The sequence below is a fragment of the Pimephales promelas genome, chromosome 17, assembly GCF_988280905.1.
Source record: "Pimephales promelas chromosome 17, fPimPro1.hap1.1, whole genome shotgun sequence".
In the NCBI taxonomy this organism is placed as follows: domain Eukaryota; kingdom Metazoa; phylum Chordata; class Actinopteri; order Cypriniformes; family Leuciscidae; genus Pimephales; species Pimephales promelas.
This window is the reverse complement of record NC_142785.1, coordinates 19908142-19921124: the sequence shown is the minus strand read 5'-3', so window position 1 is coordinate 19921124 and position 12983 is coordinate 19908142. Positions and strand designations below refer to the sequence as shown.

At 38.7% G+C, this 12983-nt stretch overlaps 1 protein-coding gene across 2 annotated transcripts in view; it reads left to right on the top strand.

Annotated features, from left to right (window-relative positions):
- The window catches only part of odad2 (outer dynein arm docking complex subunit 2), a 67686-nt gene that overhangs the window by 54266 nt on the left and 437 nt on the right, over positions 1-12983 (top strand). The window contains exon 20 of one of the 2 annotated variants that reach the window (XM_089122097.1): positions 6109-6218. In XM_089122097.1, coding sequence (XP_088978223.1) covers positions 6109-6218 — 110 coding nt within the window. Of the gene's footprint in view, positions 1-6108; positions 6616-12983 lie in introns of those variants that run through there. The other variant, XM_039661443.2, reaches the window with a different exon arrangement.

Below are 12983 nucleotides of genomic sequence, written 5' to 3'. Positions count from 1 at the left end.
TGCTGTAGTCTGATGTGTTGGTGCCGTGAATGTGGTTCAGTTCAGCCCATAATTGGAGGCTGGACTGAACTTTGGATGTTCCAAAAGAGTAATGTCCAATTTGCAAAAGTCGTTAAGGCGAATGTTTTTTTGCCCGGTTCAAGTAATGACAAAAACTGGACAGCACATGAGTTGCACCAACCAGCCTTCAATTGTGCCCTCACTTGTTCTGATTGACACATTTTCTGCTTCAACCTGAGCACCACCGTACATTTAAAATATGATATATAGGCAAATGTGACAGACGACGTGTTAAAACAATATTTCCTACCATTGTAAATGGGTTTCGAGAGAGAGTTTATCAGGGAACGATGTCTGCACTGCAGTCTAATTTATGAAGGGGTGTAAAACTCAAGACTGCCTCTTGCTATTATTGCAATCGTATTTCAGAGTCAGAAGCTCTTGTTCACCCAACAGCTTAGAGCTGTAATGATTTCCTTCGCTCTCTCTCCCTTTCTCACTTTGCATGCTGTGCCCTCTCAGACTTATGTTCTGTCTGTAACTTTGCTGCTTGACGTTCTTAATGGTGTAGAACTCAGTCCCCTAAGCTTTAGCAGAGGAAATTAAGCATTGAGAAGAAAATATTTCACACTGGAAAATACATTAGAGATGGTCTCAGCACCCTCCAGCCTCTCCAATTTCTGCCTTTACCCTTTTTACACAAATTATTTAAACTCAAAAAACAACTTTTAATATTCCATTTGAATATTTCATAAAATATGAAAGAACATTTTAAATGGGTTCTGAAACAAAAGCCTTTTTGTGATTTTACTAGTGTGTTACACCTCAAAAAACAGACGTATGAAAGTTCAGCCCTCTTGAGAACTAATATAGCTAGGCATACACACTTTGAACTCTGTTCAACATGTTTTGTGTGAGCGTCCTGTAGCATGTGTCAATTAAACACGCGCCGTTTGATTTGACATACGCTCAGTATCTCGCAGTGTGCCTCGACGTTGTGGCTGATGCTCAGAAAACTCTTTTCATCCGTTCTCCCTTTCCCTCCAGCACACCGCCACAGCTTTACAGATTGTTTGTTGAAACCATAAATCCTCACAGACAGCTTTAGCTAGATTTTTCTATTAAAGAACCCCTTTCATAGGCAAAAATACCTTTGCGAGACAAATTACAAAATACGAACTGTAATTATCTGCCATTTTCATCGGAGAGGATTCCAACTGGTGCGAGTTGCCAGATTCTAGTCATTTTTTTTTGTGGACTGCGAACCTGTGCTTGATTTGTGAAAGTCCTCTGATTTTGCTACTGTCCTGAGCCTGTATGTTTTCCCTCTTGTCCTGTTGATGTGTTTGCATTGCATGCAAATGAGCATAAATGTGCAAAATATGAAGGAGAGATATAAAAAGAGCATGATTCAGCCTCGACCTGTAGAAATATTCCATGCGTTTCCTTTTAGTCATGGTCTGTGTGTTGCAGGTTAAAGCTGTTGTGGACATGGCAAGCAGATGACGTCCTTATACACACTCAGGCTATTCAGTCTCCCTTCACTCTCTCTTTCTCTCTCACTCTCTCGCTGAGCGCTCTGATCTAGCTACTGTAGCATGTGTCTGAAGTTCGCAGTGTTTTATGTCTTGAAACAGCATGACTCGACCCTCTGTTTCGTCTGAGGTGAGGAATGCGGGGTACCTCAGGTGTGAGAGTAGAAAAAGTTTCAAGAGATGTGTTTAGATGACATGAACAGCTTTAAGACTTTAGGGCTTTTCACACTTGGGTTTTTCTAAACCCTGCATTTTTATAAGCTACCGTTTTAGACTTTTTTTTTTTTAGATGTTCTTATTTGCAAATTTGTCTATCAAGTTTAAGGCCTTTTCTGGCTATAAAGGTAAAAATTAAACGGTCTCCTCTTAACTCCAATCGTCGTGTTTTCTGTCACCATTTGACATTTTTCCTTACTGTAGAGCATGTTGTGTGTGAAAAGAGGCATGCGATTGGCTGCATTGTTTCACACTCTACAAGTTTGGCACCGCAATGTGGGCTTAACATCTGTACGGTTTCTAAATAACAAGTGTGAAACTTTCCTTTATCCAGGGATTAAAGCTGGGTTTAGAGCAATGATAACCCAAGGTTTAGATCAGTGCGAAAAGCAGTTTTATTGTTTCTTAGCAAGTCATATAAGAATAATAAAAAAATAAAAAATATGGGCAAAAGGGCGATTATAAGGTTTGGAGAAATGCAACCCAAAAAGCACATCAGTAAATTTCCTCTTATATAAAGGAGTCCTTGGTATTTATACAGATGTCCCAATTCAGTTTAATCTTGTTTCATTTCAATTGCAATTTGGATTCATTTTGATTAGATTTCTGAACTACATTCTCTAAATTTCAACTATATTCATATTCATTTCACTATTTCGGTTGTAATGTCCATTTTGCTCTAATAATGTGTAAATACAGATTCAGGCCAGTGTTGTTATTTGTTGTTACCTTGAACTAATACAAATGTCAGCCTAAATAAAATAAAATATTAAATATTAAATGAAAAAAAAAACGTACTGTAGAAAAAAATAAACAAAATTTAGAAATGTTGCCTTGGTCACTAACTTAGTTTAAGTACTTAAATGACTAAAACTGAAATAAAAGTGTTTTACTAAATCAGATATAAAACATTTGCATATTTGTTTACTGAAACTGAAATAAATCTGTTGTACGTTTATTTTGTGTGCAGATCACAAGAACAATTTCACAGGTCATTTAGGATGCAAGCCATTTAAAACTGGGTTCTATAGTCCAGCAATGGTGTTGAATGGTAGAGGAAAGTGAAATAGGTAGTAAAGAGGGAAAGAGGATGAGAACAAGGAGAGGCGGGTGAACGGGGGCCTTTCTCCTCAGGAAACGGCAGCTTACCGCTGCTGCACTTAACACCGCAACACCTACATGCGTGACATAGCATGTGTGTGGAAGCATGCGTACATGTGTGAGAACTTATGTACATGTGCTTGTACTGAATGAGAAGCCTGGGAAAACATGTTTTCGCTCTACCTTCCTGGAGGTCAGGATCCTCCCACTCTTGCGGTGTGTAAGACAGAAGAAAGTCTTAGAGGCTCTCATTCATTTTTCAAACATGAGGCAAGTTATAATGTTACTGAGGTTTGGGAGTTTTTAACAAGTGGGCTATTATAGTCTGTTGAGAAACCAGCTGGGAGAGCAGAGAGGGGCAGGAGTAGACAGAGAGCAGTGCTTATCTGAGGCTCCGCTCCAGGCCCTAGGAGCCCCTGTCTGGCCACGGCTGAATAACACTCTATGAGTTCTGGCAAACGGTGGCTGACCCTGTCGCGGGCATCCTCTGACTGCTCACAAAAGCAGCTTGTCTGAACGTGCTGGCATGTTGCTGCGGCCTCGTGCTTGCATCCGTTCGCCTCTTCGAGGTGTTTTGGGATCTATTTTAAAGCAGCAAATCCAGCTCAACATGATAACTGATACATTCAGTCTGAAATTATGTAAAGAACTTGGAAGCGGTTTTAACAAATAAAGACTCGACAGGAGGAGAGACGTTTTTTTTTTCAGTTTGTTGTGCATGTCAGTTCAGTTCAGGAATCTGGTGGAGCTCACAGATAGAACATTAGTCTTTCCATCTGTTTATTCTTCACTATTGAACTTTTAGCAGGGAATTCTGGAAATGTCTTGCGTGTCTCTGTTGGCTCAGTGTTGACTTGGTGTGTGTGTGTATAACATGAAAAGAGATCAAACTTAGCAGTTTCAATACAGGCTCATACAGTATGTGTATTTGCAGTGTGTACTTAAAGGTGCTCTAAGCGATGTCACACGTTTTTTAGGCCAAAACATTTTTTATCACATACAGCAAACTTCTCCTCACTATCCGCTAGCTGCCTGTCCCCTTAACACACTGTAAAAAAAAAATGCGGTCTATGCAGACAACCCAGGCTCCACAAATGGCAACAAAAACAAACTGCGCCAACCCGCTCCACGAAACATAACAAACTGTTCCAGCCAATAACTGACAAGAAGGCCCTGGGGGTGGGGTTTGGGGGGTCAGTGCGCAGATGAGGAGGAGGGAGGGTCTATCTAGCCTCCGTTTTGTTTGAAAATACTTTAAATGTCAACAAGAATTCATGTCACCCGGCATCGCTTAAAGCACCTTTAACGATGAAAGTACTGGGTAATATTAAGTCAAAAGAATGAAAATGCGAAACGGGTATGCAAAATAAAGTAATAGTTTTTTTTTTTTACACTTACACACACATACCCAAATACATGTCACCTTATATCAACTTTATAAATTGTACCATGTAGTTAAATTTTCCATATTTATTGTATGTCATTATGTCAGTATCAGTATTTGCTTTCTACCATGCACAAATAAAAATGTCACTGTACTTTTGTTGTGTAAGGCCGGATTCACATATAGCGCCTAAAACGCGTAGAAATGCTGGGCGCGCCACATTCTCCTTTTTCCAAAGCGCTCCGGTTGGTTCTTGTCACATGACCTACTGTGAGCTTATGGTGTGCTTGCGGCATTCTGAAAAGTTGAGATGTTTTTATCTCGATGCGGCGTGGACGCGCTTGGAAAAAAGGAGCGCGTCGCTTCCATTATGAGCACGCATACCGCGCGCCTACGTTTGAAATAACAAACTTGAGCGTGCAAAAGACGTGATATGTGAACAGGCCATAATTGTAACAATAAGCTCTCAAACACACCAAACCAACAATTACTAAAAACACGCACAAAAACTGATTTTTAATGGGCATATCTGTTATTCGCATATCTCTCAAACCGTTAGTCCAATGGATTTCAAACTTGACAGGTGTCTTGCTAAGGGCATGAGTGTGGCGAGTTTGACGTTGTTTAAATTAGAAATGCAAAAGATATCAGTAAATAAATCGGTAAAAGAAGCACACATTGGCTTTTGCCGCTCTAGCCGCTGACCACTCTGGCTCACGCTGCACACTGAGTGGCCATTCCCCCCCCCAAAAAAATTCTGACATTTAGAGCGTTGTGCTTAAAAATGTCTGAATATTATATTTTATTCACAGCCATCATTTGTAGTAGCCTATTCACAAACTGTTTGCCCAAGCGTAGCATTTTCTCTGAGTTCACTGTGTAGCTTCTCCAGACAAGGTCTGAACCTCCCCTGAATCGCTGTGCTTATTCGTTTGTGGATGTTAACTGAATCTGTTAGTCAGCTACACTGTTCAATTGTGAATATTATATTTTATTATGGTGCGCTTAACACTATCGTTTTCTCAGAGTTTAGACTCCTGTGTAATAGTAGCATAGGCTATTCGGGATCTCAAACATACCAACCCAACAATTACTAAAAACAGATTTTGCACGGGCATTGCACTAGTGTTGTATAACTTAACCACAGTGTGGCATTGGCACAAACTCAACCCTTTAGGTTCACTTTGTGTGACAGTATAATCAGTAACTCTATTTGTACAATAGAAGGAAACATTTTAATATATAGCCAGAATGTTCTGGAAAGTGGTCTTTTTTTAGAGTAAGGAAACACGTTTTTGAGAACAAGGATCAAAACAGGCTAAACAAGAACAAGGCTAAAGTGGAGGGATCTGATATGACCTTTGATCTGAGGGAGGGTTCGCCAGACTGTGTGGTTTAGTACATGGCCAAATGTTCAGAGGAGAGTTTATAAACCACTACTAAACCTATTCATTACTGTAACAAATACAATTCTGCTAATATACTCCACTCACAAAAAGATTCTGTGCCATATTCTCACTTTCTACCTCTTGCTTCGCTCTCTCAACATATCTAAACTCACTGATATGTCAGTTAATGAGCCGGCACAGTACTCTGCCATCCAGTAGGCAGCGGGCCTTGGCAGCCGCAAGAGCTGTAAACTCCTCTGGCAAAAGTCTGCAGTGTGCAAACAGTTGCATTTATAGCTTAATAACAGATTAGATGTCTCCTTCAAACCCCAGGAAAGAACCGCTTGTAAGAAGCCTTTGTGAATGACTGTTATTGTAGCTATGCGGTTTTCGTTCTGTCTAATGAAAGGAGAATGTTGGCCAGCGTTTTCATTATTGGATTGTTATGATGGCTGTTTCTGACATGTTCCTCTCACCGTCACAGCTCCTCCTCGTCATGATCGGATCCACGGACGAGATCCTACAGGAGGCGGCGGCCAGCTGTGTGGCCAACATTCGACGCCTGGCACTGGCCAATGAGAAGGCTAAATATGGGTAAAAACTGACCGCAAGCAATACAGATATAATCTTCCTCCCAATCTCAACCGAAGAGGGAAACAAATTTGTTTTTACCCCCCACTCAATGAGTATAAATGGATCAGCTGTGATGACCAATGTGTGTTTATTTATATTTTACTCTGTAATATTAGGAAGCATTTAGCCAAAGCTAAAAATGACATTAATTAATTCTTTAAAGTCAACATAAACCTGGATCACCTGGCCTTTTCCATCTATATAAATGCACATTTCAATGCACATTCAAATTCACAAATGCAGCAGGTATTGATGTCTGAATAAAAGGCACATCTGGTGATGTGACTTTTGTTTAAAAAGTTCATGCAACCCTGTAATTGAAAACTGCTTACTGATTAAAGCAGAAACACTCACCATATTTTTCTTCTCTCTCTCTCTCTCTCTCTCTCTCTCTCTCTCTCTCTCTCTCTCTCTCTCTCTCTCTCTCTCTCTCTCTCTCTCTCTCTCTCTCTCTCTCTCTCTCTCTCTCTCTCTCTCTCTCTCTCTCTCTCTCTCTGATGGTTTCACATGCTCTACACAATAGTTATGAAGACAGCATACGCAACATTTCGAGAAAATAAAACCAAAATAAGACATTTGCACACATGATTTGGTGATCGTTTCAAGCAGACAAAGACAGTCCCATTAATGTGAATTATATACTCATAAATTCAGTCAGCGGTGACCTGAATGGGCACAATGTTTGGAGAACTTGGAACAGTGCAGTAGCAGGTCCCTTCTGAGTAAATATGATTTTGTGCATAATTGACGTGCAGCAGTTCCCTGATGAGATGGAGTATTTTGCATTATTATTTGTTATTGAAAAAATATGGTGATGGCTCCTCTCAATGTCCTCATTAATTTTGCCTGTTAAAAGTAGGAGCATGTATGAGGAAAATGAGACCACCTCAATGGTACAGCAGCAGCATGCCTTTTGCTCAGACAGCCCCATAAAATGTAATCCTTAAAAATAATCATGTTTTATATTATCGGCATCAATCCAATGTCCAGTACTTTCTATACCAGATATAATGAATGCAAAACAACAAAAACAAGCAAAGACACAATTACGCAAACTAGTGGAACAAGCTGTGGAAATTTGTCATATAACATAATATTTGACTCAAATGTCAATGCTACACTGTAAAAAAGTTTTTACCTGATCTGAACCTGATTCTTAACTTTAGTTGGTGTAACCTACTGTAGATAAGTTGATTCAACTATATTTATATTTTGTACTAAAATAAAATCAAGTCACCTTTATTTATATAGTGCTGTGTACAATACTGAGTGTTTCAAGCAGCTTTAAAGGGATAGGACAGGGAAATAATGATCAATGGTGCTAACAGAATTCTGCCATAAAGTTGCTCTAAAAAGACAATATAGTGACATTATTCAGCTTAAATCAGTTAAGTGTTGATTCAATTCAGTTTAGTTTAATAACTGTTGAAAGTTCATGAATTGTAAAATTAGTTCTATTCATCTATTCATCTATTAAGCAGCTCCAAAGAAAAGTTTTAATTCAGTACTGTCAGTGCAGTCAAATTATTAATTTATATATTACTACACTAAGCAACATTTTTTTTTCAATAGTTCTGTTATTATAAATACGTGAAGATCATATTTCTCTACTTGATTTGTGAACCAGATTTCTCATTCAGAGGGTGCACATCTATGCATCCATCTTTTTCATTATAGTGTTTACCTTTTGCAGAGCATGCATGAAATTACTCAGCAGCCCTGTAAAATATAAATATCTAAAGATTAAATAAATATTATATGTCAAATGTATTTTTTTTAAGGTACAGAATGTTATTTGTCTATTGAGCAACAACAACAAAAAAGGTTTACAGGCACAGGTGTCATGGATATGCAGGGACGAGGAGATGGGATCTATTAGCAAGCAGTCTTTATTCCATAGACACACAAACAAAAAGATAATCCATACAGGAAGGTGATGGCAATAACCAAAACATGAAGACATCGCTTTGTGAAAACACAGCTTTACATTAAGATTTAAAGACAATGACTAACAAACAAGGACTGTTATATATGGGTATAAATACACTGGCTAACAAGAGGCTAACAAGGAACAGGTGAAGGTGATTAGTCATCATTGTAACTAAAAAGCGAAACTATGGAGACAAAGGCTGAATCTGAAATCACCCCCTATCCCCTCATTCACTATACTAATACTGTTCACTCAAAGGAGTGAATGAAAACGAGTGAGTGAACTCAGACAGCTGTTGAGTATACATCGGTTGTACACTGGTTATTGCGTATATACCATAGACTGTAAAAAATATGGACGTAGTGTCCGTGACGTCACCCATAGGTTTCTGAAGAGCGATTTTGAGGCCTAAAGTGGGCGGGGCCGACCGTCGCCATCTTGGCAGTGCGTCACCTCTCGTCACTACCGGATAAATTAAAATGGGCAAAGAGGCGGGACGCGGGTGGAGCTGAGGTGCTAATGCTATGCTACTGCCGCTGAATTGACAGCTGATTGAAAAAGTAAAGCCAATGGTTAAAGTTCATGTTTTGCCCTTCGAAATATTATAATAGTTAAGACGTAACTAAAAGTGAGACTACTTTACTTTTTTATCAACTTTATTAATCTCACAAGGGGCAATTAGTTAAGAGCATATATACAAGTACATTAACACAGATCACACATTTCTCACAACATACAAGCAGTCAACTATGTGCATTGTGATGCATTATTATTCTGCTAGTTAAAATGTATTTGTTACTTACAATATTGCTCTAAGCTTGTGCATGTGACAGTGATTCAAGGCAAGCACACATGTCAGTCGGCATCTCACGTCAAGTTCGTAAAGAGCTTTAATTCAGTCCATTTTACAATCCGATTTTGGCCGCCTCTCAGATGGGTCAAACCAAATATTACCTCAGAACTTCAAGTAAATGAACTAGAAATCCGCGCTCATTCAAGGGTGTGCATCTATTGCATGGACGGAGAGAACGCGCTGAAATCATCAGACATCCATTAGTGCATGCGAGGGAAACAGCTGGAAACACGGCGCTGGTTGTTCTCTCCATACTCAACACGACGGAATCCAACGGCGTGCACGGGCGAAGGTATAATACATGCATTCAATTGTATGAAATAATCCCGGAAAAGCAGAAACACAGCTGAGGGTGACGCTAACAGACAGCAGACAAACGACTAGCAGTGAAAGCGGCAGCATGAATCCACCTGTCACTCAAGTGGCCACGCCCTTAATTATGCAGAACTTTAAGGCTTAAATATAATTTAAACAGATGAGTTGTAAAAAAATTCACCCCCCTCACAGTTGTCATGAAGGGAAAAATTAGCTCTATAGACCAAAGCCACTTTTTGCTCCAGGCTGTAAACATGTTTTTTTCTGCTGTAAAGTTGGGCATTTTAACATGGGGGAGATACAGATTTGACTCGCTTCTGCAGCCTGCCTCAAGCGGCCACTCGATAAATTGCAGTTTAATTCACTTCCGTATTGGCTTCAAGAGGGAGACGGGGAGGTTGCCGCTTGGTATATACATGAAACATATAACACAAGGGATTCATGACAGAACAAAGTTTCCTGATTCCAGATGCTCCAGAAACTCATTCAGTAAATTCATTCATAAATTCATAAATTCAACCAGCAATGAAAAATATCTCTTAAGCATTTATTAATCTCAGTTGATATTCATTTCAATATTTACAAATTATATATAAAAAAATGTTAAAAGTTTCATCTGTTACATTAATAGACCTGAGGTTTACAACAAACTTCAAAGTTTAATAAATACTGTATCATTGTTGGTTGATGTTAATTCATTATGCAAACTAATGGGACCTTATTGCCATCTTACCCATATTTTTTGCATGAGGAAGCACAGCAGGACAGGATCTTGTTAAAGCGGGACTAAAAAATTCATCCCGTGCAGACATCTACAAGTACAATAGAAGACGCCTTAAGTCATTGGCCACAACTGTTACATGACGTCAAAGTGAAATCAGAGCCACATTTGTGGGGATAACCACCAAAAAAATCACATTTGCGGTCTTTCTACAGTAAATGTCATTTAAAGACAAAGTAGGAGACAAATGGAACTGAAAATTTTAATTTTGGAATCAATATCGAGCTTGATTACAACTGATTTCCTGTGGCTCCGCATTTGTCATACTTGATTCTCCTGTGTTGAGTCTATCATGTATGGCTAAGTGCAGTTTACTTCAACAGACTATAAACTAAGAGACTCTAAATGAGAATCATTGTCTTCTGAGTATACGACTCTGATCACAAAAAATAAATAGGGCCCTTTTAAACCCAAGCAGTGCAGATGTTACAACCGCTACCCTTCTTTTTTTTTTACTTCGCTCCTTCATGCGTCTCTGTCTCTCTGTTTCTCTCTCTGAGGTTGATGACTAGTAGGACATGCCTAACTAACGTCATTAAACAAATGTTGCGTGTTTGACTGAAGGACAGGAATTTATGGGATGGTGAGTTGAGGACAGAGGACATGTTTAAGTCATTGGGACGAGAATTAGTACTCTAGCGTCTGTCTTCCTGCCCAGTCAGCTCAAAAGGGCAGACCGCTCTTAACCGCATTGCCTAAGCATGTTCAAACTCCAGTTCACTTCTTATCCAGCCATACTGTTGTTTTTTAAAAATAGTGATAGCTACCTGAGATGTGAAGTTTATCCCTTTGAGCGAGAGGGGGAAAAACATGGGTCTCAAAGTATCCTAAAAACGCTTTACTTGGATCTGTTATTTGATCAAGGAAATTAATCAAAGTTAATAAGAGGTTTTGTCACCACATACACACACAATTACCAGTTGAGCCCTTAATATTTGGAAATCAGTAGGGAGGGAAATACGCTGAGAAATGTTGCGGTCATGCTTCACCTAAACCTCCATCTCTGCCCTCACCGAGAAATATGACCTCATCAAAACAACCAGGAACCTTTTCCTTATTAGATTTTGATTGAATTACATTGGAATACAGTCTCATTTGTATAATATCATAATTCAGTGTGTTTACTTAAGGTCATGCTGGGATGGTGCTATTTTTTGTGAAAATGAAACGCGTCTGTTTGAAGTGGAAGGTTCCCGCACAGCTCCCTATGCAGTGGGTTAGAATTCTTCATAAAGAAACTAATGACTAGTAAAATTTTCTTCCAAATATCAGAAGTGGCTTTGTTTTCTCTTCAAGAGGACAAGAAGGCTGTGTTTTAATATAAAGCCAAATGGGAAGCCGAGCATCACGGCTGTGAAAATAAACTTGAAGTGCGTGTTCACTTAGTACACAAACCAAAGAATTGGCTTGCTTTTTAGAGAATTTAGTTGTTTTGTTTTGTTTTACACACATACATGCACTCGTTCACACAGTTTGTTGCAACAAAGTGTTAAGTTTCTGGTCTTTTGTGGTCACAAACCCTTTAAATGTAATACGCTCTCAAAGGTTAAATATGTCTTGTAATGCCTTTGCATAACTAGATGGTTTTGGTTTGCTCACTCACTCTCTCCTTATTGCTCCAGTTCCCTCCCTCTGTCTCTTTTTCTCTTAAACGGTTTAATTGGCTCAAATGAATTCTGACATTCCCATCCATAAAGTGTAAATAACTAGCTGGCCTAACAATAAATAAACAGAAAAATGAGTGCACAAATACCACAGTGTCTGGGTCGGCTTTCAGACCTGTCCCCTATAAACAGCTCAATGACTTTAATAAAGACTGCATTGGTACTGACAGGCCATGCTTATAACATACTTTATGGAGTACACAGATTTATTATAATAGGAAAAATCACCTGTAATACGATATCACCCAGGGGCATGAGAATTATCAGAAAACTTTTAAGAATATGTGGTATTGTAATTGTATAATTAAAAGAAAAACAACTTAACCTTTAAGTAACATCATTATTCAAGCGTTTTTATGATAAAGCTTTAAGAATTAGAACTGTAAAGTATTAATTTTTTGTGTACTTGGTCAACATTAAAGGGATACTCCACCCAAAAATGAATATTCTGTCATCATTTACTCACCCTCAAGTTGTTGCAAACCTGTATGAGTTTCTTTCTTCTGTTGAACACAAAGGAAGATATTTTGAAGATCGATTGGAACTTTGGCACCATTGACTTACATAGTATTATTTTCTACTATGGAAGTCAATGGTCGTTCTTCAAAATATCTTCCTTTGTGTTTAGCAACAACTTCAGAAGTTTCATTTTTGGGTGGAGTATCCCTTTAACAATAATCAGAAGATTAAAATCTCATTAAATCTTACCAAAATGTAAAATGTTTAATCTGTTTAGCGGCATTAATTTATAATAGTAAAAAAAAATGTGTAATCTTTTCGCTAGATTGCATTTTTGCCAGACTGTTGGGACGGACTGCGCTCCGAACAGTTTTGGGAGATTGTGGTTCAGAGATACCACACGGAAACCCCTTGGTTGAAGCATTTTTTTTTTTTTTTTTTGCTTTGTCCACTTACATCTGTCTTTCTTGACACCCGCCGTGTGTGTGCAAACAGAGTGGAAATACTGGCCGGAAATGAACTCTTCTATGTTTCGTGGCGTGTTGCAACCATAAAAGAACCTAAAACTCATTCACAATTCATTATTTATTCGGCAAATAACGTTTCCATCAGCTTTTATTGCATAAGCTGTATATCAATCAAGATAAAATCCGACGAGACCGAACGATATTCATGAAATTCAATCGAATTTTACTGTTTCCATAAGGTATTTTTCTTTCGATAT